The sequence below is a fragment of the Trachypithecus francoisi genome, unplaced genomic scaffold, assembly GCF_009764315.1.
Source record: "Trachypithecus francoisi isolate TF-2019V2 unplaced genomic scaffold, Tfra_2.0 Lachesis_group0, whole genome shotgun sequence".
NCBI lineage: Eukaryota > Metazoa > Chordata > Mammalia > Primates > Cercopithecidae > Trachypithecus > Trachypithecus francoisi.
In genome coordinates, this window is record NW_022681453.1 from 119,670,882 (window position 1) to 119,698,272 (window position 27,391).

The 27,391-nt window shown below is 36.9% G+C and overlaps 1 protein-coding gene and 1 non-coding gene across 3 annotated transcripts in view; both read right to left on the reverse strand.

Annotated features, from left to right (window-relative positions):
* The window catches only part of SPATA16 (spermatogenesis associated 16), a 257,900-nt gene that overhangs the window by 64,701 nt on the left and 165,808 nt on the right, over nucleotides 1-27,391 (reverse strand). For both annotated transcript variants that reach the window (XM_033211730.1, XM_033211731.1), the window contains one exon: nucleotides 19,315-19,399. In XM_033211730.1, the coding sequence (XP_033067621.1) occupies nucleotides 19,315-19,399 (85 nt within the window). The remainder of the gene's footprint in view (nucleotides 1-19,314; nucleotides 19,400-27,391) is intronic.
* LOC117084744 lies at nucleotides 17,492-17,592 on the reverse strand. The gene has a single exon (XR_004437645.1). It is a non-coding gene; the product is annotated as a small nucleolar RNA U13 (small nucleolar RNA).

Genomic DNA, 27,391 nt, shown 5'->3' on the forward strand with positions numbered 1-27,391 from the left:
GACTGAGTGGCTTAAACAACAGAAATCTATTTTCTCACAGTTCTGGAGATGGGAAGTCCAAGACTGTGGTGTCAGCAGGGTTGGTTTCTTCTGAGGGTCTCTCTACTTGGCTTGTAGATGGCTGTCTTTCCCTGTGTCTTCATATGGTCATTCCTCTGTGTGTGTATGTGTGTGTGTGTGTGCATGTATGTTTGTGTGTGTTCTAATTTTCTCTTTTTATAATCATGCACTCATGTTGGATTAGGGTTCACTCTAAAGCCCTCATTTTAATGTCATTACCTGTTTAAAGATTCTATCTCCAACTGTGGCTGAGTGTGGGCTAATGGAATGTAGTCTCACTATGAGGTACTAGGGGTTAGGACTTCAACAGATGAATTTTGGAGGCATACAATTTAGCCCATAACAGTTTCTAACTCATAAACAGCTTTCTGATGGTCTCTGAATATCTTGCTGAAGGGTATTTTGCTTTAATTTCTGGATTAAAAAATTTAGCAGAGGTACCTAATCCTCCAGTTTGCTTCCAGAAAGACATTAGCAATATCCTAGTCAGGCCAGGATAGAAGAAAACACTCTCTCCACCCCATTTCTTTTCCAACTGCTGGCAGCTTAAGTGACTGCTGGCAGGGTAGCTTGGCAAAGCCATCTCACAGTGGGGATGGTAAGACTCGTGCCCAAGAACCTACACCAGCTTTTCAAAAAGTGGCAGAAGTGTAGGTTTTCATGTGGCAGCTTGATCTGCTCGTTGAAGGATCTGTACTCTTGGCTTAATGCTCAAGGCGTTGCCTTTGGGCCTTAACAGGGCTCTCACTCAGGAGGGTATGCGCTGGAGAGTGGCCTCCCTCTTTCTCCACTGAGAACCAATAGAGATGGGTTCTTCCATGGATTCTGCTCTCCAACCTGAAGATGATGGGTAAGGAAGTGGGTGAGTAAATAGAGAGAGTATGTAATTTACAAATAGAAATTGTATTCTCCATGGAGATGTTTCTTAAGGAAATTATCATAGCTCCAGGAAGAAATAGTATAACATAGAGTAGACATGAGAATACAGATGACCCTTGCACCGGATCCTGAAACATCCTTTTGTGTTTTAATGTACTAATATTTCTTATTCTTCTAGAGACAGACAATCTTGAGGCTGTGAGCCTATCCTACGTTGCTGTTGTAAATAGAGTAATATAACATATATATAACATATATAACATACATATATTTTAGCATTATTGGTATTGAATAGCATTATTGAATAACTAATTAGTGAAATAAACTAGAAAAAAGTTAGCCTTTGTATTTAATTAAAATAGTAGGATTTTTTTTGACTGTTTGTGTTTAGACACCAAAGATTAAATTTTCATTTTGTGATGATAATAATTTGGCAATTTAGAGTTGGACTTGTCTTTTTAAAGAGTCTAATATGTGTAAATTAAAAAATTATACTTAAAACCTAGAATGATTTGATAAAATCATAGACATTAAAATATAAAAGATAGATTTTAATTTACTTTTCATAATCAAAGATTTTCCTTGATTTTGCAAATAAAGGAAGAGACCAGACAAGGAATTTCTGGTTGTAAAAAATAAGCTATAATTAAAATGGAAGCAGATTTCAAATGATACTTCTTAATTTAACATAAATATTCTGTAATTGAATCATTCTTTCTGGACCTGTGAACTTCTCTGATGTCAGTAAATGTTGCACGTGTGCAGAGAATGGAGAAAACAATCAGTCCTTGTGCCCTGTTGTTAAATGTACATTGCTGTTAATTATGCTTTCTCTGCTGTTACTCAAAAATAAGCTTTGAAATTAAGTGTTTACATTTGGGAGTTCATAACTCTCTATTGTTACTCTCACATTTATCAAGTTTTAAAGCCAAGTTACAAAAGCCAAGAGTGTATGTGGGCAGCTCATTTTCTCTACAAACAGTAACTTATAATAATTTCTCCTTGTACTGTAGCTAAGTAAAAAGAACCCCTTGCTACCTTAGAAATCAACTTGTCCAGGATGACTGTACAAGAGAGACCACTGGAGAGAAAGGAGAGATATTCCATCCAGAGGAAAAGAAAAGCAATAAAAGTAGAGGGAAACATGACCAGCAAAAAAGAAAGAAACAAAATTTGTCTCCCTCATCTAAACTCAAGAGGGCCGATTCTTCCTGGTAAAATTTTAAGAGCACTCAACCTAGCCAGAATTAAGCTGGCAGAAACTATAAACCTCAAACATTTTCGGGATGGTAGAATTATGTAACTTTCTTTTCTTTCTGTTCTTTTTTTCCTTCCTTCCTCCCCTCCCCTCCCCTCCCCTCCCATCCTCTCTTTCTTTCCTTCTTTCTTTTTTTTTTTTTTTTTAAACAGAGTCTGGCTTTGTCACCCAGGCAGGAGTGCAGTGGCACGATCTCGGTTCACTGCAAGCTCCGCCTCCCAGGTTCACGCCATTCTCCTGCCTCTGCCTCCGGAGTATCTGAGACCACAGGTGCCCGCCACCAGGCCCGGCTAATTTTTTGTATTTTTTAGTAGAGACAGGGTTTCACTGTGTTAGCCAGGATGGTCTCCATCTCCTGACCTCGTGATTCGCCCGCCTTGGCCTCCCAAAGTGCTGGGATTATAGGTGTGAGCCTCTTTCTTTTTTTCTCCTTCTTTCTTTCTCTCTTTCTCTTTCTTTTCTTTCTTTCTTTCTTTCTTTCTCTTTCTTTCTTTCTTTCTTTCTTTCTTTCTTTCTTTCTTTCTTTCTTTCTTTCTTTCTTTTCTTTCTTTTTCTTTCCTTCCTTCCTTCCTTCCTTCCTTCCTTTCTTCCTTCCTTCTTTCTTTCTCTTCTTTCTTTCTTTCTCTTTCTTTCTCTTTCTTTCTTCTTTCTTTCTTCCTTCTCTTTCTCTCTTTCTTCTTTCTTTCTATCTTTCTTTCTTTCTTTCCTTCTCTTTCTCTCTTTCTTTCTCTTTTTCTTTCTTTTTCTCTCTTTCTCTCTTTCTTTCTCTTTCCCTCCCTCCCTCCTCCCTCTCCCTCCCTCCCTCCCTTCCTTCCTTCTTTCCCTTCCTCCCTCCTTCCCTCTCTTCCTCTCTTTCTTTCCCTTTCTTTCCCTTCCTTCCTTCCTTCCTTCCTTCTGGAGGAGTTGGGCAAATTGTAACTTTTGAACTACGTGCTTGGTGAAAGTGGTTTAGTAAGAGGGAAACTTTTCACTTGAAATTAGAAAATGTGGTGATGATTATGATAGACTATCATCAAATTATTCCTTTATTGCTTCCAGTCTTAGGGTTGGCCATAATCATAGTAAATTGATTTATTTAGAAGATTATATCTGGAAGGAACATTAGGAATCTTCCAGCCCAATTTCTTGAGATTTGGAGAGGTTTAAGTGACTTTTCTAAGGGCCTTTTTTTTTTTTTGAGATATAGTCTTGCTCTGTCACCCAGGCTGGAGTGCAGTGGTGCCATCTTGGCTCACCTCAACCTCCCACTGTGGAATTCAAACGATTTTCCCAACTCAGCCTCCTGAGTAGCTGGGACTACAGGTGCCTGCCACCATGCCCGGCCAATTTTTGTATTTTTAGTAGAGATGGGGTTTCACCATGTTAGTCAGGCTGGTCTTGAACTCCTGACCTCAGGTGATCCTTCTGCCTCAGCTTCCCAAAGTACTGGATTACAGGCGTGAGCCACCATGGCCGGCCATCTAAGGACTTTTTAAATGACTTTTAAAAATTCTATATAATTTAGAATTAGGGTCTCTAATATTTTGTTGTTGTTGTTGTTTTTTGAGGCGGAGTCTCACTCTGTCACCCAGGCTGGAGTGCAGTGGCACGATCTCAGCTCACTGCAAGCTCCGCCTCCCAGGTTTATGCCATTCTCCTGCCTCAGCCTCCCGAGTAGCTGGGACTACAGGCGCCCGCCACCTCATCCGGCTATTTTTTTGTATTTCTTAGTGGAGACGGGGTTTCATCGTGTTAGCCAGGATGGTCTTGATCTCCTGACCTTGTGATCCGCCCGCCTCGGCCTCCCAAAGTGCTGGGATTACAGGCTTGAGCCACCGCGCCCGGCCCAGGATCTCTAATATTGTATTTCACTTTCTTTTTTGAAAATTATGACTTTGCCTCACAGGCACATAATAGGCATTTTCCAGACGCCCTTACAGTGAATCATGGCAGAATGTGGACCAATGGAATGGAGGCGGGAGAGACATTAACTTTCTTCAGGCCTGGCCCACGAAACTCTGCCTAGCATAATCCTCTATTTTCTTTTCCTGTCAGGCTGCCTTAAGAAAGAGGACTCAGCTGGGCGTGGTGGCTCATGCCTGTAATCCCAGCACTTTGGGAGGCCAAGGCAGGCAGATCCTTTGAGGCCAGGAGTTCGAAACCAGCCTGGCCAGCATGGTGAAACCCTGTCTCAAATAAAAGTATAAAAATTAGCCAGACGTCGTGGTGGGCGCCTGTAATACCAGCTACTTGGGAGGCTGAGGCAGGAGAATTGCTTGAGCCCAGGAAGTGGAAGTTGCAGGAGCAGAGATTGTGGCCACTGCACTTCAGCCTGGGTAACAGAGTGAGACTGTGTTTCAAAAACAAGCAAACAAACAAACAAACAAAAACAAAGAGAGAGGACTCACAGGTGGGAAGGAAGATGGCACTACACAGTGGAAGCAGTGTCGGTTCCCAAGTTGCTGATTAGAGTGGATCCAATCAGAAACATCCATGTTGGACTACGAGTGAGAAATCAAATTTATTGTTTTGTTCTTTTAAGTTTCTGAAATTTGGGGTTGTTACGGTAGCCTACCCTCACACACCAATACTAATAAATAAAACTTGGAATCTCTCTCATGATCCTTTTTTATCTACTAAGACTTGTATATTATTTTGAAAAGTAAAGAAAAACATGGCATTTAAAGAGATGAAACAACAACCTTTCATTTAGCAGTGTGATAAATGTTTTTATATAGGCTATTTCCTTTAGTCTTCATAAAATCCATCTAGGTAGGTATTACTAGTGATTGAATATTACAGTTTTATTGTTTTATTTTCAGAGTTAACATTATTAAATTCAAAGGAAGCAGTACTATACATGCAAGCTATAAATGATTGAGATAGGTACCTTTAGTATTTAGTGGCTAATAAAGCTCTTTGTTATTACATTAATAATAATAATGCAATTTTAAATGATGATAATAATTTTCTAGAAAATGGAAAAATAAAATTTTGTGAGCAACGTTTTTCAAATTCAATTTTTAAAATATACATATTGGTTTAATTTGGAAGATTTCAATTTTCTTGAAATTTAGAATTGACGATAAAAACAGATTTTCATAAATATGTTACCTTGAGACAACCCTATAAACACAATCACTGTATCATTTACGTAACAGTCAAGATTTACATTTGTATGATGATTTTAATATAATGGAGTGTCAGAATAGAATATGTAATAATTGATTGATTGTCCCTGCTGCAATGATCAACATTTTGATTCTGAAATATTACCCTGGATTTATGGAAGCTATTTTATGAAAGAACATTCACTTTAAGTTTCATTTTTTCTTAATATAAAAGAATATTTGGCAGCTTTGCCATTACCTCTGTCAGCCCAGTGATGTGAAAGTTATAAATATTTCATGCAGTTTAAATAAAAATATTTAAATTTTATTTGCATTGTTTAGAAATCACTAAAAATTGTATAAACAGGTTATTTGTAGCAAGGGAAACAGACTTTTATATAGCTTTTTTGAATTCTCTACTTTGCAACCCTTTCTGTTTAAAAATAGTCATAATAAATATAATATTAAATTTAAAGTAAATTAGTTTTGTAGTGTGCTACTGCTATAGAATTTTAGAACATATATGTATGTACACATGCATGTAATTGTATAAATATATTATTTGAGCTACTCTCTACCATTCACTATGGTTAGGGTTAGAGTTTTCATTACGTGTGATGCATCCATTAACTAACTTCTGCACTTAATGCCTAACATTTACCCTGCATTAACTTCTAATCCTTTATATTTTTATAGTAAAATGTTATTTCCATGATCCTTCAAGATAGAACTGAGGAGATGGAAAGGATCTAAAATATTATTTTATAATCACTAAACGTAAAGCTTGGTGAGTACTGGTGATTCCTCTGAGGTTACAAAATCAGAAATGAAAGCAAGATGACAACCCAAGCCCCCTAAGCCAATCTTTCTTCTACGGTGAGCAACGTTTTATTCTTTTAATTAGATTGCAGATTCTTGGAAGAATAAGATCAAGCATTGATTCCCTTCTTCTTTTTCCATCACTATCTATTTCTGTCTCCACAGACAGCTAGAATTTGACTCTAGCACAGAGAAACAAACAGACCACATCAAACCGTAACCAGATCAAGATCCTCTTTATAAGAATTCTGACACAAAATGGAATATTCATCACTCACACCTACTGGCCACAAGTAAGACTGTTTTGTCCACTGGCCCCTCATTAGATTTAGGACATGTTATCAGCTAGCATGCCAGTGTCAAGGAGAAACATTTACAAAAATTAGATGTACGGCGTTTTGATATGGGAGCTTAAATAACGTGCTTAGGTCAGTCTAGCTTATTTAATGGCAAAGCATATATAACTTATAAATAGAACTTTAAGTATGTTCCTATTCTATAGACCCCAAATAATTTTCTGCTTGCACATTAGAGAAACACCAGCTGAAAGAAACTCAGAGTTACAAGTGTGGGTTTCAGCAGCCTCCAGACTCTTTAGGATGCCACAGAGCTTTTATTCTTGATGACTTAAAATGAATCACCAAAAGGTATTGCAGAAATAAATAGCTACATTACCTGCAATTATTTCCTAAGGACAACTAGGTATTACCAATGAGCTTTAGCCTCTGTGTTTAGTAGTAAATGTCAGAACAGCTTGGGACCCTTTTTTGTCATTGTGCATTTCATCTCTATATATCATTTAGTTGTATGAAGGTAGGCATTTCTATTCCTAACTATATGTTGTTTTTTATTGTATTTCTTGACCATTGGTTTTAAAGTGGGGTATGCCTTGCCAGTACACACAACTAATTTATGGCAGGGTTGAGACAAAGACCTGGTGACTTGGTTCTTTAACTTGTACTGCTTTTTCTACTCAGAATTTGTTTTATCTTTTGGGCTATTATTTGAGATGACTTTGAGTGGAAAGGTCAGGGTTACCTTTGAAGAAGTGTATATTGGAGAACAAGTTAAAAAGATTTGAGGACGTTTCATCTGGAGACAAGATTTAGGTTCAAGGACTAACTTTCTGTCATCAGGTAGCAAAGTGGTCTCAGATTCTCTCTATGCAGACTTTATTTGGCTTACTGATAAACCTGAAAAACTCATTTATTTATTGAATGAGTCTTCACTGTGCATTGGCTAAGTGCTATAGATAAATTATTATGTTAATTTGCTAAAACAATGCTGGAAAGCAAGCATTGTTACTCCATTTTATAGTTGAGGAAAACTCAGTCTGTATAGAGCTTCTACAACATGGTGTAGTTCACACATCTACTTCATGACAGAGATGGGATTCAAATCAGTTACATCTTAGGGCCTCTTCCTCTGAGCCATTATGCTGTGCTGACTTGTAAATGATGTTTACAGCCCTGTCCAGCACTAAGATAGGATTCCAAATACATGAAAGGTTCTTGCACAAAGCTTCAGAGGGCAGAAGCAGAATCTTTAGCAGGAAGAAGAAAGTTGTAATGGAGGCTTCTAAGAAGGGAATTGTTCATCTTAGAAGCTAGTCGCTCATGACCTTGGTGGTGTGCAGATCAAGAGAAATGAGTGTATCTGGAATCTAGTAAGAGAGATGACTATGCTGTGGAAATATTATTCATGGTTTGTCCTGGTCTTCTCCTGCCTCCCTGTAATTTCTTTTCTCACATAAGTTTCAGCTTTGCTTGGCAATCAGACACCTTTTATTTTTCTTTATTATTTCTTTTTTTTTGAGACAGAGTCTTGCTCTGTCACCAGGTTGGAGTGCAATGGCGCGATCTCGGCTCACTGCAACCTCTGCCTCCTAGGTTCAAGCGATTTTCTAATTTTTGTATTTTTAGTAGAGATGGGGTTTCACCATGTTGGCCAGGATGGTCTCGATCTCTTGACTCGTGATCCGCCCGCCTAGGCCTCTCAAAGTGCTGTGATTACAGGCGTGAGTCACTGCGCCAAACCCTTTCTTTATTATTTTTTTGTCTGCAATTAATGTCTTCCAGGTAGTGGCCTCTCCAGAAGACTTTATATTTTAAAAAGAATAGATTGCAGGAGGATAATTTTATGGGGCAGGTGGCCTCCTATACATGACTTCCCATGCTTTCATCCTAACATCAAAAAGTCTCAGAGGGGAAATAATTGCGCCTGTGAGAAATGCAATGGACTTGTCAAAATACATGTATAATATATAGATCCACATATATTATAGACATATATATATTTCTATGTGCTTTGTGATAAGAAAAAATCACAACTTTACATAATATTAAATGAAATGAGATAAAGTGCTAACTTCAAGAGACCTGCCACTATACTTCCAAGTTATCTGTCCAGTCTCTGGTTACATCTCTGATTTGCATCTTATATGAATGGTACAGCAGGCCAACCTCCACCTGATGAAGAATAAATAATAAATGAAGTGAAGGCTTGCCATACTAAAGATGGTATTTTCCATCCCTCTATGTTCGGGCTTGAAAGAATCCTTCTGAGGTTTTCTGGAAGTTATTGTTCCTCATAGGTTGTTGGTTCCTGGTGTAGGCTGCACTATATATATAATAGCACCTATGCTTTCTTGAATAAAAATAGGTGAGCTTAGCAGTTACTTTATAATCCTGAGAAAAACGAAATCATGCCACATGTTAAAGGCTGATATTTGAAATGCCAAGGTCTCATTATCTGGAAAAGAGAAAATTACCATGAAAAAGAGAATGATTCAGTCCAGGTACAGATAGAGTAGGCAGTCTTCAAAAATTAGCAAAGAAAATACAATCATATGAATTCAAGAAAAGAGGAGAATTTATTTTAATTGGTGTGCAATACCACCAAAATAATGACTGTATATAAATAAAAACAGTAAAAGCTTTGAGCTTTGCAGATTATCTTATACCTGGGTGAACACAGCCTAAAAAATTTCATGATTTCATGGAATCGTTATTACACATCTCCAACTGCTAAAAAAAGTGACCTCAATTTCTCTGCAAGCTTGTAAATCAATAACCCATAAAAATCTATGGAAAATAGAATAGATAACCATAAAACCCTCTAAATTTGGTTTTGCTCATAACAAGTTTTGATTTTCAGATGCAAACAAGCACAAAGAAGGAATCAACATGTTTGTAAATTTAGACTGGAAGGCAAACTCTCTATGAAAATAAAGTAACCTCATGGAAACCATGCAGAATAGCCACAGGCCTCCTGGGAATCAAATATCTAGACCTAAATTTGTTAAAGTAAAGGAAGACCTGAATTGCTTTACATCTCTAAGCCCATATCTTTCTCAAATGAGAGAAAATGAAAAGAAATTTGGAAGTAACTTTTTTTCTCCTATAAAAACCACCAGAAACCCAAAAGCTATTTAGGAGGCAAAAAGAGTAAAGAAAAAGCTGCATTTAAATGATGTGGGCTTCTGCTGTCACCTACTAATAATACTGAAACACCGAACCAGGAATATTTTGAAAAAATAGACATTTCTGAAGAAGATACAAAATAAACATTACTAAGGGGTCACTGAGGATTAATTGTTTTGCTTTTTATGATGTCTGAATTTTTTGGTTTATTTATTTGTTATTTTTATAGTGATGGAGTCTCATTATGTTGCCCAGGCTGGAGTGCAGTGGCTATTCACGGGTGTGGTTACAGCCTACTATAGCTCAGAGATCCCCAACCAGGTCACATAGCAGAAGGTGAGCAGCGGGCCAGTGAGAAGCTTTATCTGTATTTACAGCTGCTCCCCATTGCTGGCATTACTGCCTGAGCTCCACCTCCTGTCAGATCAACAGTGGTATTAGATTCTCATAGGAGCATGAACCCTATTGTGAACTGCTCAGGCGAGGGATCTAGTTTATGAGCTTCTTTTGAGAATATAATGCCTGATGATCTGTCACTGTTTCCCATCATCCCCAGATGGGACTGTGTAGTTGCAGGGAAACACAAGCTCAGGGCTCCCACTAATCCTACATTATGGTGAGTTGTATAATTATTTCATTATGTATCACAATGATAGTAATGAAAATAAAGTGCACACTAAGTGTAATGTGCTTGAATCATCTTGAAACCATCCCCCCACCCTGATTTATGGAAAAATTGTCTTTCACAAAACTGGTCCCTATTACCAAAAAGGTTGGGGACCACTGTAATAGCTTCTAACTACTCCTGGACTCCAGTGATTCTCCTGCCTCAGCCACCTGAGAAGGGGTGATTGTATCAGCTCTGATGCCTGAATTTTCTAACAAGCCTTAATTATCAATGTACAGAGAAGGATGATGTGCAAGTGAAGCATGCTGCCCCTTGCAGGGCATATTCTGAGGCACTAGCAAGGATTACTGCCCTCAAATTCTTGTATGATCTGGATGCCTGCCATTGTGTTGGTAGCAGGGGATAAAGCCATTTATTTCTCAGTGAGAGGTGAGGCTTCAAAGGCAAAAAACCTCCAGAGAGGTGGCATTGTGGCTGAAATTCACACTGAGGCAAAGCAATTGAATACTCAACCCATTTTCGAACAAAAACTGCCTGTTGGCATGTACATGTTGGGTTGAAGTGGGGATAGCATGAGGAGAAGAGAGGAATGGGGTGGTAAAAAGCAACCTCACTTACTTGACAGTCCAGCTAAATCAATGTCTGTCTCTCTCTCTCTCTCTCTCTCTATATATATATATATATGCTTTATATATATATGCTTTATATATATATATATATACGGGTAGGAAAATATATACACATTAATTTATATGTGTGTATGGTTCAGGTTCTTCCCTCTCTCCCTCCTCCTTTCTTCCCTTCCTTTCTAATGCCTGCAGCACTCACAGAACATCAATAGAAAAACTACACAAAACTATACAACCAGCAAATAATGTCACGGTCACTATCTCCTTCATGGGAACACTCAACCTTGGATCAAATACATGCCTCAATTACATCTTTCATTTAAAAGTGAACCTCTCCTACTGGCATACTACCTCAAATAGCATCAAAGCAAAATGAAACACAGGCAGCATTTAACAACACTGGTAACCATGGAAACATATCATTAAAGAATATATAAACAGGAATGAATAATTAGATGAGAAATTTATTTCTACATTTATCTTTTTGCAGGACCCAGGAAAGGAAGCTCTCTTTTACCTCTCACCTCAATTTGGATACTTCCTTTTTAGTCTGTCTTCTAATTGAAAAATATGATAATTCATAAACTGGGAATTTTAATATTGTCTAGCTTAATAGACAAATTTCTTTGTAGGCAAGAGACTAAAGAATATTGCATGCCCATTGTTGTCTATGACACTTAAGCAGCCAAGAGGTTTGCTTCAGGGATGTGAAGTACACAGGAAAATCTGACTGACAACATGGGGAGAAGGGGACAGCAGTTATTAACTGTTAACAATGGGAAACATAAGTTGCCTAATCTACTGGGAGGTAATCTGCATAGTGGGAAGATGGAGGGGAGAATCTGGGTCTTATAAATTATTTAAACTACATTGTCAGGTAGGCAGGATCACCTGTGCAGTTCACCCAATGTCATATCTTTGCACATTGGGCAGTCCCAGATAAACTCTATGGTGGGCTAAGTTGGTCACTAACTTAAAAATTGGAAATAGCTTTTGAGACATATGCCTGGGGTTGTGCATCAGAATCACCTGGTTGAAGGGGGACAATAGAAAAATACAGTTTTTAGTATCCCATTCAACTCTAGGAATCTAATATTTTAAATGTTTTTCTAAGTGACTTTGATGCAGTTGGTTACTAGACTGGTGTTTAAGAACCACTAACCTAGGCCAACTTCCTCATTGGAAGGCCAACAGAAGCAGAAACGAAGGCCTAGAGCAATTTTGGTAGATTGAGTTGTGGGTCTCAGTGTTTCCCCTCCCTGTTGCAACATCAACTCCACCCCTTTGTCTTGGCTTTGTAGTGGGCAGAAGGATCTACCCTTTGCTCTTGGGCTTGAACGTGTGGCTTGCTTTGACTAATAGCATGTTAGTAACGATGGTATGAGCAGAGGCTTAAAATGTGCTTGTATGGTTTGGCTTTCTCTCTTGGAATCCTGCATTTTGCCATAAAAAGAACCTACATCAGGTAATCACTGGACAAAGGAGAGTGAAAGATATGTGAAATACACTTGGACCTCTCTGCAGCTTGGAGGTAAGCCAAGCCCAGTTGAGATTAGCCTCAACTAGTCAAATTTGAGCCAACATGTTTATTTGGTAAGACACTGAGTTTTAGAGTGGTTTGTTACGCAGTATTATTGCAGCAGTAGCTGGCTAATAAAAAATTGCAATGATTTATTAAAAATTGAGTCAGCTTTGGAACTAGAAGTTAAATTTCCTGAATCTCAGGCCCAACCTTTTTCTACCGCTCCATGGTACCTATTTTCCTTTGCTTCCTTTCCTTGACAGAATTAAGCACAGATGTCCTTTGCCTTCAGAAGGTACTTCTGGTTGGCCTACATTTCCTATATTCCTATATTTCTGTCAAATTTTCTCATTAGACCTTACCTTTCCCTATATCTTATTATTATAGAATTCTTCTTTCACCTTTCAAAGAAGACTAAGAAAGCTCAAATAAACTAATTTTTACAGTTCTATTCAGAGGTAACAATGTACTTAGTTAAACACTTCTAGATAAAATTTCTTCTGCATATGACCTGGGGATGACTGGAGACTCAATGCCAAATGATAAGAATTTAAGTATGATACATAGGAATTGATGGGGAAAATATTTTTGGGTGAGTGTCTTTAGTGCTTCTCAAATTATATCTAATCTAAATACTATAGGACCTGGGCTGCTTTCAGACATTCCTCATGCAAATAATTTAGACACTCTCTGCCTGACAGGGCCAAATAAATAAATACACTATAAATATAGGCCTCTAAGAGAAATATTCAGATGGTATTGCTATTTTGTTCCTTTCTGTGGAAAAATTTTTCACATGGAAGCAAATCTTCAGATAAAGCACATTTCTCCAGAAAATATAGGTGTTTTGTTAAAGATAAAAAATATTTTCAGTTCCTTGACCTTACTTTGCCTGTAATTTCATGTTGAAGATTTTGTATTTATTTGGGGTTATCGTACATGTTTACCATGTAAATGAGTAATATTGGGATGATTTTGCAATATCAAGAAGAGAAACAAAGAATAGAAGAGAAAAAAGTCATCATTATTAGTATATGTAATCAAAACATGTTTAGTATTAATTTATTGTACATCATTCTCTGGTCTGTTTAGAGAAATCTATTTACTTGCTGCTACCTTGATTGTCGTGTTTGAAAGAAGCAGTTAGTAGGCTAAGAACTTGGAACTTCCAGGAAGATACCTCTGAGCACTAAAATTAATGAGCCTAAAAGATCTATTGGAAACCTGCAACTTTCTTCAAAAATTCTATTGATCCTAAACTCAACCGAAGTACAAAAGTTGTTTACAATTGTGAACTTAGAACACATGTGCACATACCTAGCAAAATGTTCATTGGATTCATAATCACTGGTTTTAAAAATCGTGAAACAACTATGCCAAAATATTTTCATGTCAAATGTTATTGGTTTGAGCTTCATGTCAAACCAAGATTTAATTTGATTGATTGATTTAACAAATCTTTATTGAGCTGCTTTTTGCAATGAATTTTGATGGCGGTGCATTTTGAAAGCAGATTAACAAGAGGTGATATATAATTTAAGTACCTTATAGTCTGTAGCTTTTCCTGGTAAATAGTTTGTGCTAGAATAGATGCTCCTTGAAGACAGGTGATACCTATTTTGTTCACTCCTGTATCTCCAACATATACCCCAGTGCCTTACATACAGTCACTAAATAAATATTTGTTGAATGAGTATGAATGACAAATATAGTTTGAGAGTAAATAATAAAGGTATCCACTAACTTAAGAAGAGTCTGGACACTACTGCAAAGGTTTCAAGCTTGAATGACCATGGTGCAGTTTATGGAGGCACTATATGACAATAACATTGTGGGTGGTATATTTTGCTTTGAGTGTTAGAAGCAGTAAATGCCTCCTGGTAGATCTAATAGCAAAAAGAAAAGGGGTTGTTGCAATAGTGAAATGATGTAAAGAGAAGGACTTGTAAAAGAGTCTTAGCCTGTGGTCTGTGAACCTTGAAGTCCATAGAAAGGCATTAGGGCCCAAACTATGGGCCATCTTTGAGCATGTGGCTGTGGAAAATCTTTTGTCTCTCAGTTCAGCCAGCTCCTGGTTTTGTCCTTTGAGAGTACGACTAATCACGCCAAAGAGATATTTCTTTTTGGTAAGCTGCCTTTGGAACCCATATAGGCCATTGATAGCTATGAGATGGGAAACATTTCAATGCCAAGTGCAGCTTGAATTGGATGGGAAGTCTTGGTGTTCTCTGCACAGATGGAAGACCTGTGAAGCTGGCACTGCCTCAGCCTCTGCTGCTTCACTGAAGAAAGATGCTCCACATGTCACGCTTTCTACACGGGCCTGTGTTGGTGTCAACAGCTCTTCCAGCAATCCCAAAAGAGGTCTTTCTACTGCTGTGAAAGTCTTCAGCTTCTTCGGAGCCAAGAGCTTGAATTAGTGCCTTTTCAGTAGATCTTTATCAAGATACAAGAGCACACCATGAGGTTCTTTCCTTTTAGAGAAGTTTGTTGACAATCCAGAGAAGAGATTTAGATCTGATTTAGTTTGGTTGTTTTTTTTTTTTTTTTTTTTTTACAATTTTTTAAGAAAAAAGAAAACTCCTTCTTAGAATAATTTGATGGTGAGAAATTCCAGGACTAGCTTTGCAATGGCTGATATCTTAGGCACATAAATTAAACAAATCTTTTGATTGAAAATGCTGAAGTTACTATTAGAGATCCTGCCGAAAAACTATAAGCTTTTTTTTTTTTTTGGCCAAGCAGCTACTCTAAATGAGGTGACTGAAGTCAAATAACAATATAGATTTTCCAACACTGAAGGTGAGACTGACGAAGACTTGAGAGTTTCTGGGGACAAAAATTTACAGACACTTGGCAAGTGGCTTATCTCTTATGAAGGTCACTCTTTGTTCAGACAGCCTTAAAATGGAAACAAATTGCTGACATAGATAGCCTTGATGATATAAGCCTAACAAAGATGACCTCATTTATTCGAGGACAAAAGAAATGACGTATTATAAATTTTAGTTGAAAATTTTGGTAATTCTTGATTCATGCTGACCCATCTGAGATATTGTGTAGTATTGGAGCTCTAACTCCATTTGCTAGTAGAGACTTTGTGAATCAGGATTTTACCTGTTATTGACATTCAAATGAAATGTTGAAATTGGTGCAATATGAAATATTTCAATTCCTTGATCTAGAAAAGCTACAAAAGCCTTCTCACAAGAGTGAGAAAACCATAATTTTCTGTAAATGCTGTTCTGGTATTCTGACTGTGTATAGGATATCAATTTCCAGTCCAATGAGATAAAAAGCACATATTTCGTGTGTATGTGTTTATGAGTATTGTTCTAGGTGGATGCTTATAAATGAATTAGATTCTCAGAGGGGTCTATAACTCAAAAAAATTAAAGGAAAAAAGAACCATTAAGGTAGGTGATGAGCTGATGAGGCAGCATGCCCCTGTTTAGTGGGGTTCCTCTGCACTTGTTTTGTGGGAGTTCTGTGATACAATTAGCTGTTACCTTTTCTCACTTCACTTCGCTGAGGAGTGCAGACCAGGGTTGGCTCTGTTATTCACATTACATGAGTTAAAGACACACACATGAAAACTTTTGTGCCTCAGAATGTGGTTGAAAGTGAATGCAGCAGGACAGAACAGGGGAGTGGAAGATGGAGTAAGCTTGCTTGCTTGTTTTTTTCATGTTATTAAAACTAGTCCTGGATGTAAGGAGCAGGGAGAGGTGGACTAGAGTTTAATATAAAGTTCTTCTTGTAATAAAATTAGTGTAGGACCAATATATAAACACTATAGGGCAGCTCTTTCAAAAATAGCTTAGTCTCAGCCCGACTTGGTACTTTCTATTTTGCTAATTAGTTCAGGAGTGTGGTGAGGTCTCCAGGTGTTCTCAAGGAGAATGGCTGATTACAGCTGCCTGGATATCGGGTTGCAGAGGCATTGCGTGCAAGTACAGTCATGACAAGTTATTTTCAACCCTCTCTAGCTCTGAAGAGGTGACACTATTATAGAATAACTTGTGCAAACACTTATTCAAAGTGATATATCCCAGTGTGAGCTGTCATATAGTACAGTGCTTTATGCCTTTCTTTTCCTTGCTGCGTTGATGATATGAAAAATGTTCCTAATGCAATTGAAAGGTTCTTGAGTCCACCAAAGCAAAGGTCCATTCTTTTGCATCTGAGAGTTTGTAAGTCAACCATGTATAAGAGTAAATATAGACGTGTTCTCAAAATTTTACATTCTGAAATTTTCCATTTCCTGTTAAGAAGAATAACCAACTAAAATGGTATGGATTTTATGTGGTTGAAAAGGAAGATATACAGTATAGTAACTTCTGGCAAAGGTGGTGAAAATAGTGTCTATCTATTTAACCTTAATGGATGCCTACAAAACTGCATGCAAATACAGTCTCTAGTCTGTGATGTCTGAGGACATTCTTGAAGTCATCAGTGAAATTGCTAGGGTGGATTGGGTAGCAGGGCATATATATCTTTAAAGATGGCATAGACTTGGCACTCTCTAACAAGGATTAAATACCCCCTTTTGATTTGGGACAGAACAAGGTTTAGGGATTCAAATGTATACATTTGAATCAAGATCAAGGAGAGCTGGTTAGCAGCAGGAAGTATATAATGGGTGAGTGAATGGTTTGTTGTGCTGATGTTGGGGCTTGATAGAGAGTGTTAATTTATAGAATTTATCTGCAGGAAGTGATTTCTAATTATGTTGCTTCTTTTTTCCTCAAAATTAGTGACATCATGTTTGGATGTGCCTAAGATTTTGGATAAGATTTTAGTGCGAAAATGGGCTTTAAGAATAAACCTTCTCAAACACTTTATTCCGGCCATTCTCACTTTCCAATTAAAACTCCTTTAGAGACTAACTTGCCCTAAGTTGAATATCTAGTTAGTATTAGAACTTGTACGAAATCAGACCTGACTTCTAGAGAAGAGCTCTTTTCCCTTACACCAGGTTACATCCAATCAAGAAAAAGGGAATACAAAGAGAACTATTTTTTATCTTTTATTAATGTGTAATAGTAAAATATTCATTTTATTTCATTTTCTGTCACAAACATGCATGCATTGGTAAGTGGAGACTATTTTCTTAGTCTGAGGTAAATAAAATAGAGATATTAATGTTCTCTGAAAGCTAAAGGAAACAGAAAAAGTTTTTTCACATCAGATGGATAATGTGATGACATAACAAGATTTGAAGGAGGTGTGTCTCACACGTGAGTGTAAAAACTGAATTATCACGCTTGCGAACCACAACATGGTCAGACAAAATTTTTATTTACGAAACTGCCAAGGTCTTACTTTGTCTTAGGTTATGCTAACACTGGATCTATTATTTTCTTAGTTCAATGTAGAAAACACGATAGGTACTCATATATATTTGTTTAATGAATAATTAAATTAAGTCAAGCATTCGCTGGGGACCTAGTATATGCCAGGCCTGCTGAATATTTTCCAGTCCTCAATATTCACAACTCCTTTTCCACCTCTCTCAAATCCTTTATAAAAGCCTCTGAAATCCTTATAAAAAAGTCCTCTTTGTATATCTATAGCCCATATTATTTGCTTATTTTCCCCATCTGGCATTTTTTAACAGCTATTTAGTTACATGTTCATCAGCAATTACTGCTGTTTGTATGTTCCAGATTCTGTTAGGAAAGTCTTAAAATTATCAGAGAAGTAATAGGTTGTTTTGGGATTAAAGATTTGTCTACTTGGAGATCAACATTTGTTTTTTTTATTTTAAAATAATCACAGAACTGAAGTATGATGGGACTAATCTAAATTTTTTTTAATAGAAGGTAAATTGATCTCCAGATAGAACCATGTGAGTTACTGGAAATTGTGTATGATAAACCTGACACTTTAATGTCTAACAAAGATAACATATAATATAGAGAGACAAAAAACTAGGGACCAAGACACAGTAGTGAAAATGTGGGGGGGAAAAAAAGACAGGAAAAAACCAGGAAGCTTCAAAAGGCTGTTGATGATTATTTCTTACTTTACAGTTAGTGGCTTAGAACATCTTATTCTGGTTGGTTCTAAAGGTTCATATTCAATTAAATTAAAACATCTTGAAATACAAGGAAAAAGCTCCACACAGTCTGGAGAAGAGAAGACATGGAGGAGAAAGTTGGCTTTTGTAGTTGATTTTCAAATATTTATAATAACTTCATTGGAAATGGGTTTCATGTGGTTCATGTGGACTCACTAGAAACAACGGGATGGAAGTTTTAAGGGAGTAGAAATTCACTTTAAATGAGGAAAACAGTTTAATAGTTAGCAAACCAGATGTTATTTTTGTGGGGGTTAAGTGAGCTCTTCATTTTGGATATACTTCAGCAGAAACTTATTGACAGCTTGTTGGTGGAGGGTAAAGCAAGAACAGATTCATGTCTTATAAATGAGATTGAACTAATAAATCCAAAATTCTTCTTATATGTCTAAGAAATTATGACTTTCTTCTTGGCATCTGATTGACCTTTGGTATGACTTCTTGCTGTCATTTTGAATAATAAATGAGAAACAAGATTTGCAATTTGCTATTGGTTAAGTGTTTCAAATAGTAAATAGTAAACAAATACATCTGATCTTTGCATTTTTCCTTTATTATGTAATTAATATTCTAGCATCTGTTTTTACAGGCCATAGATCAATAAGAATCTATGAAAATACAATGTTCATATTTTAAAGAATCCTATTATTATAATAGCATGCCTGGAAAAGTCGTTCCTGGGATCTCCAAAATTTATAATGAGTTGTAAAACTGAAGTATGGGCCACGGGTTAACAACCTTGAATTTTGCCTCTAGAATTACTCTTAGAAATTCTACTTCGTTATAAATACATTATTATTCGGTAGCTTCCTTCTGATTGATATACCCAGAGCTACCTTTTCCTGCAGTCTTTTAAGCACCAATCTTTCATTTTAGTCCTAAAAATGAGATGGGTTTCTCCTCCCTGTTGGGACATCAATTTTTACCTGCCAGTACAGTTTGATGAGCTTGCTTACGCTCTGTTCCCTTCCTCCACCAAGCCAGAACATGTAGTCAGCAATCATGGCACTCCTAAGAACAAGGACAGATTTTTTTTAAAAAAAAACACAAATGTATAGGACAGAAGGAAAATCATAACAGACACTATATACAAATATGGAGGAAGATGATTTTTAATGTATAAATTTGTCTAGACTAATATTAAGCAAAACACAAAGCAAATTTTAGAATGTTGAAAGTAGGGTTTTTTGGGGGGTTAGATAAACCAAAACTATAAAAGAGAAGCAATAAGCTATTTGTCTTCTAGGTGGTTTTTAAATTTGTACAGTATAAGAATATTTAAAGATTATGAGATAATGTTTTGTTTTGGTTGGCCTATATTAAGCTTCAAAGCACTTATAGAGTGACACAGATGTTAGGAACTTTTAGGTCTTCAAACCTAGCATAGCATATATAGCTAACTATTAGACTGGTATTTAAGCATATCTCAGACTTTACCTGAGTTAAATATTATTCACCTCTTATTAGTTACCTGAAAACAGAAAATAAAAAAAATCTCCAATTCAAGGAAGAATCCTCTCCCCACAAATTTGTGTGTAATTGAATTGATTTTAATGTCTAGTGTGTACACTTGCTGCATTAATCTTATTAAGTTGAGGGGATATTAAAAACTATTGTGCAATAGATATTAATCCATTACTTAGTACCCTTTGGATAAACAGTTTACTTTTATGACTATTTCTCTGCTAGGTCTCTCTATTTCTTTCTCCAGAGATTCCAGATCTAATTAAATGTGACTTGAAGTAATTCCAAATTGTCACGTTAGCCAATTAAACATATAAGAATCCTGTGTACCTAATCACTAGTACCAAAAGTTTATTTATTTAAGTAGAGCTGTGACTGTGTACCCCTGAATGTTTTTGTTATCTTTGCCTGCAGATATGTGTAGTTTCTTGACATCATTGTAAATTGAATTAGAAATTTTCCTTTTCTAAATATAAGTTGTCTAAGGCATAGCAGCTATAAACTTACTCTTTTTAAATAATTTAAATGTTTAGATTCTTCTTCAGGACAGAGAAAAATTAGGACTCTAAAAATCAACGGTGGAAACAAATACCACCAACTGGAGGGTTATTCAGCTCTCTCTCTCTCTCTCTCTCTCTCTCTCTGTGTGTATATATATATATTTAACACATGTAGTATTGGAAAGAAGCTGCCCACTGACATTTCAAAATAAATGACAATAATTTAAGAATAGCTAATATTTTAAGAATCTTTTTATATTTTCCAAAGCTCTTAATGATAGGGTAAAGAGAGGTAGGAGGTTTTGATGTTGTGTGAATATGAATGGGACAAAAACAAGGTATAAAAATCATAGACTGTAGAGGAACAAAAGTGTATTTCAGATGTTTACATTGTGATAGAAGCACATGGAAACATTTTCCTTTCTTAACAACCTAAAAAGAAAGTTTACTTGACATGGAGGTGCCTGTTATTTAATAGAATTTCATTTAATAAATTCTGAATTTAAGAAATCAATGGAAAATATAGAAATTTTACTTTCAAGGACAACACGCCCTATATTTACAGGAGTAGGGTACACTTAGGTGACAATTTGGTCTACAATATGATTCCTTCTACCATTAGCATTTGGATTTACAATATGGTTCAACAAACATTGCTTAAGAAGTATCCAGCCATTAGTTAAATCAAGGGTGGGCAAACTTTTCCTGTAAAGGGTCGATAGTAACTATTTTAAGTTTTGTGGGCCATGTAGTTTCACAGCTACTCAACTTTGCTTTGCAGAAGCAGCTATAGACAATACATAAACGAATTAGTGTGACTGTGTTCCTAAAGATTTTATTTACAAAAAACAAGTTGGGGTAGTTTAACTCTAACATAAGAAAATTAGTAGGTTGATCAAGCCATGGTAGGCATTTATATAACTGTCAATCAATATCCGATGCCAGCATGCACACATTCCAGCCACAGTTCCCCTTAGATATTTCAATCTGCTATTTTCTCTTCAAGGGACAATATAACATGCACTAATATTACCGAGCAGAGTCCAGTAACTAAGCTTCACAATTTGAAACACGCGAAAAATGTAAAAGATAATTCTGGATCATAGACACAGTGGCTGGAATCAAGTAAAAGATAAATTGATAAGACTTTTTATAATGTTAGTTATTGTCATTTTTGGGTTAGGACAATTGTGAAAGAGAAGGAGGTAGATCACCCCAGTGGGTTTCTAAGGCTTTCTTGATTTTTTAATGCTTTTGGTGATTTGGTTTTGTGTTCACCATTGTAAAATTAGAATTTTTAGCATTTTTATTAATGTTTTGCAAAAGTTGCTTTTTCTATAATTATATGTTGTCACGTTGTTTGCTACATTCTTCAGTGTGCTTTTTCACCTCGGGGTTCAAGTCTTTTTTTAAAGGAACACAACTCCAAATTTATATTGAAACCGTGAAGAATTAAGATGCATTGAAATTCTTTACCTGCCATACCTCAGTGAAGCATAAGTTTTATAAGAGCAAAAGGATACTAAAGTTAAATAACAAAAAATGATTCCCTAAAGCTCCATATTAGCTGAGATATATTTCATAAGTATGATGTATTTCTTTCAATACCTGGCATGTATTCATAGAGCTGTGTTCATGTTTGGAACACAATTCAGATTGTAGTTGCTCCAAGCCCCTTTTTCTTCCCTGTGGAAATGGCAGCTGTGCTTTTACCACCCACCTTCCTTTGTCTGGTTCTCCATTGTAGCTCTGCCCTACTGCTCAGCTCTCATGAATTGGTGAAAATCAGTGAAATGATATTAAAAGTGCATGGAAATGACATTGTGTCATGCAACATTTGTGAGGCAAGAGCCATGGGGTGTTCATCATGCTGAATTTATAAAAGGCAAGATAATTAATTGATCAACCCACTCAGCATCCATAAGGAGTCAAGTACCATGTGAGATCCTGGTTCCAGCAGACTCATCCCATGAATCAAATGTAAACAGTAACCCGTCATTCTTTCTATTCTCCTTCAGGTATCCCTCTACCATTAGAACAATATCTAGGTGCTAGTCAATGTGATTCAATGTTGCTTCCAACTATTTTCATTTCATTGTCATGATTCTATTCATCTTATTTTCATTAATGTACTGAATGCTGTACCTGCACTGGAGCTGTAAGATCATGGAAGGCAAACTTTTTAACTGACAGTCAGTGGCTTAACGTCTGCTAATTTTGAGGCTTTACGAAGTGATAAGCACCATGTTAAGCACTTTATGGAGCAGAGTGTAAACCTAACCCATCTACTTCTGCACTGGATCTCACCCAATTGCACCTACTCATGGAAACTGCTCCACCAAGTCTCTCACTCTTCTAGTTTCTTCTCTCTCTTTTCATTTCTCATTTTCTCCTGGAGCTTTTCTGCCAGCATACACAAGTGCTGTTGTTTCTTCCTTTTAAAACAAAACAAAATACCCCAAAAGCTTCTCTTGCTCCGTGTCCTCCATTCCAATTATCAACTGAATTCTTCCCTTCACTGTTAGAAAGCAAACTGGAAAACCTTGCACTCTTGAAAAAGCTGTGTGCTTTCTCTACTTGTAATTTTTCTCTTCCTGTTGTCTCTGCGACTCACTCCAGCAGGGCTGTCATTCCCACCACGTCACTGAAACTGCTCTTGTCCGTACCACTAATAGTCTCTGTATTGCCCAATGTAATGGTTTAATTTTCAATCTTCATTTTCTATGCATTCTCAGGTGCAAGTCATACAATAGCTCATGCCCTCATTCTGTGTACACGCTCCCACTTGGCTTCCACTGTGCCATTATTTTGGGTTTTCCTCCTATCTCTCTGGTTGCTCTTTTCGGCCTTCCTTGCAGTTATCTTCCCATCTCCCTAGATTCCTAACTTTGGAGTGTCTCAGGATGCAATGCCCGGACCTTTTCTCTGTCTTTCTTGGTGAATTCATGAGTTTCATGGTTTTAAATAGCATCTATACATTGACAAGTCTTATATGTATATCCTGAGGCTAAACCTCTTCCTGGATCTGCAGAATCTTGTAGAAACTGCCTTTTAGACATCTCTACTTAGACACCTAAAAGGTATGAAATTTAACTTAATCACACTGGAGACACAGATCTTCCTTACTTCATCTCCCCAACCTCTAGTAGTCACCATCTACCTAATTTTTCAGACAAAAAACCTTGGCATCACCATCAACTCCTCTCTCTCATATTCCCTATCCATTGCAAGATAAAATCCTGGTCAGGCTCTCTTTAACCTACATGAGAATCTTGCCACTTCTCATCATCTCCAGCATTATCATCTGGTCCATAATCTCTCACCTGGATTACTGCAACAGCTCCCTGCTTCTCCATCGGTTTATTCTCAACACAATAGTCAGACTGATCCCATTAAAATTAGGGTGCTAGAGCAGGTCACTCCTGTGCTTAAAACTGCAAAGCTTCCTATCTCTCTCGTAGTAAAAAACTAACCCCTTTATAATGGCATTTGAGTCCTGTATCATCTGGACACACATTGCTTCTCTGACCTCATTTTCAACTACCTTCTTCTTAGCTCACTCTGCTCCAGACAGGGTCCATCCCACTGTCCCTCACAAAGAATGGCCATACTATTGCTTCTGGGATTTTGCACATGACAGTGCTTCTCCTGAAATGCTCTTTCCCTATACATTCTTATGACTCTCTTGCTCACCTCCTTCGTTTGTAGGTGTCATTTTCTCAGTGAGAACTACCCTGGCCAGATTCCAACACTATTCATACCTTCACTTGTTGTGCTTTTTCCATGCTACTTATCACCATTCAACATAAAGTTTATTTCGTTTGTACTAGTTTTGGTGGTGTTTATTGCTGTCTTCCCTTACTGCAGGGTCAGCAGATTATGGTCTGTGGGTCCCATCTGGTCTGCTACCTGTGTTTATAAATTACATGTTAATGGAACACAGCAATGCTCATTCATTTGTGCACTGCTTACACGCTGTCTATGACTGCTTTCGTGCAGCAATGGCAGAGTTGAGCAGTTGCAAAAGAAATCCTATCTCTCACAAAGCCAAAAATATTTGCTATCTGACTCTTTACTGGAATGTAAGGTCCCCAAGGGCAGAGATTTTTGTCTGTTTTATTCACTGCTGTATCCCCTGTGCCTAGAAAAGTGCCTGTCATGGTAGTCACGCAATAAGTATTTGTTGAATTAACAACTACGCATTATCTTATTTATTTATACAAATTCAAAAAATTGAATTCTATCTTACAAAGAGCCTGAGACGAACAGAATTACATAGCTTACTAGGATTCTAGCAGAAGCAGTCTGGCCTTAGAGCTATCTCACAGTCCATATTGAAGAGAATGCTTTTGTAGTGAAAGTGGCATGGTAGTGGAGCGACAGAATGGGCTTTGTCAGTCTGATTTGTCCAATGCAAAAATTAGCTCATATGAGAGTTTAATGAATGCTAATTGATGCAGATGTATTTATGGCATAAATTGAAGAGGAAAGGTATTGGGAAACACATTGGCCCAATGTGTCGTATCTAAAATTATTTTTTACATGATGCCTTCAGTCATATGTCAGCAGTTATTGCTTTCCTGCAAGGAAATGTTCACATTTAATTTACTTAATACATCTATTAAGTATAAAAGGGCCAGAATCTGGTTTTTAAATATATACACATATAAAATAAAAGGTTTTTATTTTATGAACTCAGCTTATTGTGAATCAAATTTTGTTCCTATAGAATGGCAAATGCACAATAAAATAATGTGACATATTATTATTAATCAAATAGGTACCAGTTTTGCTTATTTGTAATTAATACCACAAAAGGATTATGAATACAAGCACATTTATGTTAGGTGCTTTTACAGATTGAATATTTCTAAACAGACTGTGCAATTCTAAGAGTATGAGAAAATACTGTTGACATGTCTCAAGGCCTATGTTCAGATTCAAAATTTATAACATTTCTACTCAGTGTGGCCACATGGTGGTGTAAAACAATAAGATATGGGTAAACAAAAAAAATCACAGCCCACAATCAGCTGTGTAGTCTCACTGGGCTGACTGGCTGAGACCTTGAAAAGTCATTCCCTTCATCACCTTGCCTTTAGGCAGGATCACACTTAAACCTTTCAAATGAGACTGATGAGAATCTATTCTGTTTTAAAGACCTCCACAGAAGGACATTGCTCTGCTTTCCTCACTGATTACAGAGTTTCACAGCCATAAATAGCATCTTCTGCAGTTTTAGTCTGCTGGCTTTAGTTCTTTCTCCAGTGTTAATGTAACCCAACTATGCCATATTCTCTGAATAGAAGTTCTAAATATCCTCACAATAATTTATTAATCTTCTTTTCCCTATGCTAATTAACCCCACTTGCTTCCGTTTTCTCAAAAATGTCCTTTTTTTTTTTTTTTGCCTTGAGTCAGTTTTGTGGTTGCATTTCCAATTTATTTAAGTTTCTCCTTTTCTGCCTTCTACAATTGGAAATTGAACTCTCACAAGTCTAAGGATAATCTGTTATCTTTATATGCATCTATTTCATTTATGTAATTGTATAGGTACTTCTTAAAGGTGTGTGTATGAGATCGAACTACAGAATTCTTTTGTATTATCAATATGTTTAGGAGGTTGTTTCCTTTCTCCTGTACTTAAAAAAGCTCAAGAATATATGTATGTATATTGCTCATTTTAGATGAATTAATATTGATGCAGAGTACGTTTTTCTTTTGAATATATGTACACACTAATATTAAAGATGATACTCCTATGGGGAGAAGAGCTAAACTAGTAAATTCATTCAAGCCAACACACACACACACTCACACACACACTCACACACACACACCCATGAAGCATTTTTATGTAGGCTCACATATTTTCCGCATAGTAGCCAGTCACAATGTTCTTTCAAAAAATGTAAAGGAAAATTACCTCAAAACCCAAGCTCCTACGGTAGCCTCCAATTCTTAACAGGCTGTTTTCCTCTTCAACACATTTTCCATAACTCTCCAGTCAAGTCCCCAACCCCACCCCTTGGCCCCGCCCTGCTATTCCTAAACCAGAACTTTGGCTTTTTCTAAATAAGCTTCACATTTTGTCATTACCTCTGTTTACTTGCTTATTGCCTCCTTTCTCTAGTCCTGTGCTGTCCAATATGGGAACAACTAGCCATCTGTGGTTATTTATATTTAAATGAATTAAAATTAAAATTTTAAATTTAGTTTCTTGGGTACACAAGCACATTTCAGGTGTTCAGTAGCCCCATGTGGCTGGTGGATATCATCCTCAATGACACAGAATATCTTCATCATCTCTGGCAGTTCTATCTGACAGTGCTGATCTAGACTGTAAGCTACCGGAGCCTACCATTACAGTGCCTCCTACAACGCCTGGTAATAGTTGTTGCTCAGTAAATTTTTAATAAACACTTTGTCTATTTAAGTGATCAGTAATTCACATCTGCTGTGTTTGGGCTTTCCCTCAGTTATCCATCTTCCTTCCCCCTTACTGCCTGCCCCTAGTCATTTAACAATAATTCACAGGGAGACTCAGCTTCAGTAATGCTCTGGGTTCAGATGTTTCCGTAGTTGGTGGTCATTGAAGAAGTTTTTCGGTCTCTGGACTTTTGTAACAAGCCTTCTTCTATGCCTAATTGCCTGATTCTAATATCTGGAAATTTTTCCTGAGACTGAGTCTTTACCTATTGCAGCCCAAATCGAGTTTATAGGTTCCTGCCTTGATTATAATTCCAGATTCTGATGATTATTGGAGTTCTAGCCATGCTCCTGCAAGACTATCAAGTCATTGATGGGAATTTTTCTTGAGGGTTACTGCCTGCCTGCTAGTCTGAAGTTTCAAATATTGCCTGTTCCTAGATTCTCAACTGGTAACAACAAACAACAACAGTACTACTACTACTATTTGTAACAGCAGCCGATATTTACTGAGAGCTTACCATGTACATAGCAAGTGCTTTTACATCTCATTTAATTCCTAAAACCAAGCTATAACTTGAAGAAGCTGAGGTTTAAGGAAGTTAATTTT